Source organism: Callospermophilus lateralis, chromosome 1 (assembly GCF_048772815.1).
Source record: "Callospermophilus lateralis isolate mCalLat2 chromosome 1, mCalLat2.hap1, whole genome shotgun sequence".
NCBI classification, from domain to species: domain Eukaryota; kingdom Metazoa; phylum Chordata; class Mammalia; order Rodentia; family Sciuridae; genus Callospermophilus; species Callospermophilus lateralis.
In genome coordinates, this window is record NC_135305.1 from 158,027,210 (window position 1) to 158,033,558 (window position 6,349).

The window sequence follows — 6,349 nt, forward strand, 5'->3', positions numbered from 1 at the left end:
GAGTCGCTGGGATTACAGGCATGTGCCACCACACCCAGCTGCTCCAGCATAATTTTATGAGATCACTGAATGGGATGTGGCTCAGTGGTTGAGTGTCCCCAGTTCAATCCCTGGTACCAACAAACAAATAAAATGAGTGACCTTTCTAGTATGTAATTTGCATGTCAATAAAGCTGTGTGAAGGACAGATTCCAGGGACCAGCCCAGACCTACTAAATCAGAACCTCTGGTTGTAAAACCCAGGAATCTACATTTTACCCAAATACTCCAACAGGACCCAGCTGTCTACTTTGTTTGAAAAAATGGTAGGAATTTTGAGATGGTGACAGAAACAGAGATTAAAATACTTTGGGGTCCTTCTGGACTCGGAGCCTGGTGACTGCCCCTGGGCTCCCCCCAGCTGGCCTTGCACCCCAGAGGAAGGTTTGAGATGCTCCATCCAGAGAACGGGGCGGGCGGGGGGGGGGGGGTGTTCAGCGGCAGGCCTCTTCATCAGAGAAGCCAGTTGGGACCAAGCTGGGAGCTGGAGAGGAGAAATCAGAACATCACAGGGTTTCCTCTCCCAGCAAGAGCTGAGGTGGTTTGAATCAAAAGGCTGCAGCAAAGGACCCGAGTCCCGGGGCTGAGTCATCTCCAGAGCTGTGGGTTTTCAGTAGCAGGAGAGAGACTGAGCCTGCTGCCAGGTTTGCCAGAAACCCGGGTCAGTCCACCAATCCACCTGTCCTGACTGATTCCAGCAGAGCTGGAGGAGATCAAGGGTACTAGGTGGCCGCAGAGCTGCTATGAGGCCATTGCTCCCTGGGGACCTGTCCCCAACAGAGGCATAAGCAGCCACTAAGTGCTGGCCTCTGCTGCTCCTGAGCCTGGACCTCTGTGCGTTTGACACCTCTCCTAGCAAGAATTAATTTCCACCATCCCTGCAGGTTCAGGTCACTGGCTCAGGACTTAAAGTCTGCCCATATTGTCATGACCACAAGCCCACACCCTAGCTAGCCTCAGGGAGGCTGGGAAGGCAAAATCTCTCCTATTGTCAGCTTCTATAGCAGGAAGTAGGCTTTGCTAGCCACCAAAAGGCGTCTCAGACTATCAAAACATAGCTCTCACACTGCGTGGGCAAGGTTTTATTTAACTTTTGGGAAGAAGACCACAGAGAGCAAGGCTGTCACCAGGCCATGTCAGAAAGGCCGGCACCAGTGGGACTGGTGACAGCCAGCTGGATGGCTTCCTGGAGGCAGTGCCAAGTCTCCTTGTCACCTTGCTGTTTCCCCTCCTGGGTTCTGTTCTTGAGAAGCAGCCCCCAAGCCAGATGCATTGATGCACAGCTGAATCCCAGTGACTGAGGCTGAGGCAGGAGGATCGCAAGTTCAAGGCCAGACTCAGCAACTTAGCAAAACCCTATCTCAAAAAAAAAAAAAAAAAAAAAAAAAAGGGCTGGGGACATAGCTCAATGGTAGAGTGTCCTGGGTTCAATTCCCAGTGCCACACACACACACACAGAGAGAGAGAGAGAGAGAGAGAGAGAGAGAGAGAGAAACATCATCTCCCAAACCTGCTGGGGTTAGGAGGGAGTGACAGTTGACAGTTGAGCTCCTGGTCCTGGAGGAGGAGCCTAAAATATGTAGATATTCATTCGTTAAAACCACTACCATGGGGGTGGGATTGTGGCTCAGCGGTAGAGCGCTCGCCACTGCACGGGTGGGACCCGGGTTCGATCCTCAGCACCACATAAAAATAAATACATTGTGTTGTGACCATCTACACCTAAAAAATAAGTATTTAACAAAACAAAACAAAACAAAAAACCACTACCATGATTTTACCGCTAGGGGAGATACTTCCACGCCACAGAGATTTCCTGTTTGTCTTTAAAATTTCACTCATTTCAGCATCATTCCGAGGATCTTGCCAGGGAACATAATGCCAAGATACTGTGATGATTTCTGCTTCCCTCTTCCCCTCTCTGTTTATAATTTAGTCATTCTTAAAGGAAACTTTGACCCCTTCCCTAATTTACTTACCTAGTCAATTATTTATGGGCTTGTGGCTAGTTTGCTCTTTGAAAGATTTACAGTGGTCTTTTTAAAAAAAATATTTATTTTTTAGTTGTAGTTGGACACAATGCCTTTATTTTATTTATTTTTATGTGGTGCTGAGGATCGAACCCAGGGCCTTGCACATGCTAGACAAGTGCTCTACCTCTGAGCCACAATCCCAGCCCCCTAGTGGTCTTTTTGCCTGTTTCCAAGTTTTGGATAACTTTAAAATAACAATGAAGGTATTCTGATACAGGAGAGTCAAAAAGGGTAACTGAAGGCCACCATGGGGGAGTTCTTGGAAGGACAACCTAAACATTGTCACTGGAGACTGGGTCATTGGGGGGCTCAAAAGCCAGGTGTGGGATTGGATCAGAGACATGCATGAGCAGGAATGAGCGGTCCAACACACAGCTGCCTGGGCCAGTCCTCCTGCAACCCCCTTCTGCCTGGTTCGTGCGGGCCTTCTCTCTGGGCCTCGGGTTCCCCATAGTTAAGATGAGGACTGTTGAAGGTGCAGGTGACTCAGACCCGCGCTTCTCAGCTGAGAGCAAATTGGGATGCCCTGCAGGGCTCTCAAGAACCCAGACTGCTGGACTGGGGATGTGGCTCATCAGTAGAGTGCTCACCCGGCATGTGCAAGGGCATGTGCGTTGGACCCCCAGCCCCACATGCACAAATGCACACACACTCACGCACATGCATGCACACTCACAACCAGAGTGCTGGCTCCAGTGTCCTACTATCTGAGCCAGTGGGCAAGGTCAAGGATTTGTATTTCTTTTCTTTTCTTTTTCTAGTTATAGATGGACACAATACCTTTATTTTATTTATTTTTTTTATGTGGTGCTGAGGATCAAACCCAGTGCCTCACACATGCGAGGCAAGTGCTCTACTGAGCCCCAGCCCCAGCCCCAGCTCCAGCCCCCAGATTTGTATGTCTAATGCAGTGCCAAAGGCCACTGCTGCTGCAGGTCCACAGACCACACATGAGAACCATTGGTCCACAGGATCCCCAAGACACTTAACAGCTCTGGTCACACATTTTATTCAAGGCCTGGTGTGAGGAAGTCCCAGGTCTTTGCAGTTGCAGAGGCCCTGGGAATCCATGGGAGAAGGTGCAGCAGCCACTGAGAGACTGCTCTGTGCCAGGCACAGCAGTCGGCACCTCTGAGACCCAGTCACCGCCCAGAGAGGGACAGAGGTCGGGTAGAGCACCACAGCTCAAGCTGGAATCTTGTTTCTACCACTTAACAACTAAATGGCCTTGCCCAAGTCACCGAATGACATCCTGCCTCAGTTTCCCCACCTATACAAAAAGGACAGTGATGACATTTGCATGACCTGACATAAAGAAATGCTCCATAAACATTCATCCAAAATGTTTTAAGCATAAATAAAATGGAGCTGGGTGCTGTGGCGCACGCCTATAATCCCAACAACTTGGGAGGCTGAGGCAGGAGGATCACAAGTTCAAGACCAGCCTCAGCAACGTGCAAGGCCCTTTCTTGAAATGAAAAATTTTAAATTGCCGGGAATAAAAAAAAAGCTCCGTGTTCGAGCACCCTGGGTTCAATCTCCAGCACCGAAAAACAAACAAAACCCCATAGTTATGGCTGCACCTATTATGGAGTCTGTCCTGTGTGGAGAAACCGTGGTGCAAGAAGTGCTAGCTATTTACAGAAGGTCCCTGTCCTCCCTCAGCCATGCCACCACCAACCCGATTCCCACCCATTGATCTCAACCCCCTCACCAAATCCAAAGCAGATGCCCATGAGAAAAATTCAATATAATTTATTAAATAGAGTCTGAGGGCTCCTCAGTACAATAAATATCAATAAATTAACAGAGCTGGCCTCTCCAGCTCTCACATATTTAAAAAAATAATTCCATAAATACCAAGACGAATAACAAAGACATAACAGTAACAGAATCTCTTTCAAGTCAATTCAGACATTTAGGTCTCAGCACCCCCAGGACTGGCCCAAGGCTTGTTGGCGTCCTCCTTTACTTCATGAGGGAGCACCTCCGACCCTCCTTTGGCAGGCTTTTTGTAAATGCTTCCCGAGTCTGGGCCATGCAGCCCGAGAACTGGTGGAGGACAGCCAGGATGAAGCTCTTGCCCTCGTAGGCATCCCCGGAGGACACGGGCGTGGTGGCCAGGGCCTCAGGGGTGCTGTCGTCTTTGAGCTTGTCCAGCTGTTCCAGAACGTCAGCGACCGTCCCGTCCATTCTGTCCGTCCTGTTCGTCCTGTCCATAGTGGTCTTCCTCAGATATGCCTGGATGACCGAGATGTTGTGCGAGGCTTGGGGGCCGGGGGTGAAGCACGGCAGCGGGTATTTCTGGATTACCCAGGCTTGGTTGTCTGGCATGTCAGGCTCCTTCTTCCTCTGTAGGAAGGGGGGAGAAACGGCGGGCATGAGCACTGGCTGTGCAGTGTCACCCAGAGATGCTGACAGCTCATCGGCGGGAGCTTCCCCTGCGACGGACCTGGTGGGCACCCTGTCCAACTGCTGCAACCACCCTCTGAGGCTGTGGCCAGTGCCAACTCCATTTCCAGAGAAAAACTAGGCCTCTGTTGGTTTACGGAGCTGGCCCAGGATTAACTGGCAGACTCAGCATTCCCAAGGCCACAGTTCCAAGCCTGTGTTTATAACCACTGCTCCATCCTGTCCCCTCGGCCCCATCTAGCTGAGGTCAGCTTGGGGGCTCCAGGGATGGAGACTAAGAGCAAATCTGCATTTCCACACTAGCTCCCTGCTCTTGTCCCCCTGTGTGAAAGCCACTTTGATGTCTTTGGCAGGTAGAGGATGGTTTTATGCTTGCTTAAAAAGGCCCCCAAGAAACTAGGGAGAATTTTCAGAAACAAACTGAGGACTCAGGGCCACCCCTGTTCCTTGCCCCTTCCTAAGACTAAGGCTTTCAGGTTAAATGGAATGACTAAGAGACCTCATCATCCCCAGCACCTCCGCCTCTGTATCTTAAAAAGCCAAGCCTAGGGTTTAAATGTCAGGGAGGGTAAGAAGAAGAATACTGGTCTCATGATTGTTCCAAGCTCTGGTATTTATTTGTTTAATCAAAGTTATCTAAGAGGCCCTGCCTTGAAGGCAACCCAAGAAAACCCAGTAGTATTCACATTTATTTAGTCTTCCACTCCATTGCCGGGGTCAGGTTCTACAGTCACTAGGCAGAGAGAGCAGCATGCACGCAGACCCTCATCTGCTCACCGCCACCCTTCTCTGATGGAAGAGACCCTCAGAAACCACTATCAACACCCTGCATTGGCTGGGACGTCCTCTGCAGCCCTGAAGGACTTTTGCTGCTCAGAAGGTTCCTGCACGCAAGATGGCCCATCTCTGAGGATGTGCTCAGACAGGAGAACTCAGATAATAGTACCGTGAACCCAGCAGGCTTGAGATAGAGAGGCGCGTGAACACACACCCGGCTGGAAACCAATGAGGTTGTGACTCTGGCCGACCTTGTCTCCTTCCCCACTGCAGTTCACTGTCTTAAACATTCCTCCTTAGCTCATCTCCTTCTTCCCTGTCCCTTCCTGGGATACCCACAGCTAGATCAGATCTGGAAAGAGCAGCTGCCTCTGGGGGCAACAGAAGGCTTTTTAAATAAGTGCTTTGGAAAAGATATCTCTAGGGGACTTACGTAGTCTTGCAAAAGCTGTGTCGACAGGTTATCCAAATTCTTGAGTATCAGCTGCACTTCACATGCTGTTGGCCCATCGATGGGCCTATCAGTGGGGAACGTGTGGATGGACGTCCAGGCTGACACACAGCAGAGCAGCATCAGTGCAGGCTTTGTGGGTCCTGGAGAAAGAAGAAGCTGTGAGGCACACAGAGCAAACCTCCTGCCCACCTGTCCTCAGTCACAGAAACCAGGTGGAACAACTGCTGGTGGAGCCCTTCTTTCCAAAAGCTTCCTCCCTGAGGGAGACAAGACCATGCCCGAGAGTCAGCGTGAGGTACCTGTGACAGAGATCATGGTGAGAGAGGAGGTGCAGCTGGCCTTGGCAATGACCTCTGTAGCCAGATGTGCTTGGCATAGCCCCCAGGAGATATATAAAGGGTCCGCGTGAGGAAGAGGAGTAATCGATGTCCCGCCCATGGCAAAACCATTGCTCAGCTTTTCTCCAGAAAACACTTTCAAAATTCTGCCAGCCCGGGCTGGGTGAAAGTGGGGCTGGAAGGAAATGCTGAGGTTACCCTCACGACAGCCGGAGGCCTGACGCAGAGAGCCACCAGCACCCTGCACAGGAAGGCGCCCGCCACTCGGCCTTTTCTTCTTGGAAAGAGCTGTTTGA

General features: G+C 50.6%; 1 protein-coding gene across 1 annotated transcript; it reads right to left on the reverse strand.

Annotated features, from left to right (window-relative positions):
* Positions 1 to 4,040: 4,040 nt before the first annotated feature.
* On the reverse strand, positions 4,041 to 6,030 carry Il31 (interleukin 31). The gene is made up of 3 exons (XM_076855585.1): positions 6,015 to 6,030; positions 5,695 to 5,855; positions 4,041 to 4,424 (listed from the first exon to the last, which is right to left on the reverse strand). The coding sequence occupies exons 1-3, from the start codon at positions 6,028 to 6,030 to the stop codon at positions 4,041 to 4,043; spliced, it is 561 nt and encodes a 186-aa protein (XP_076711700.1).
* Positions 6,031 to 6,349: the final 319 nt, after the last annotated feature.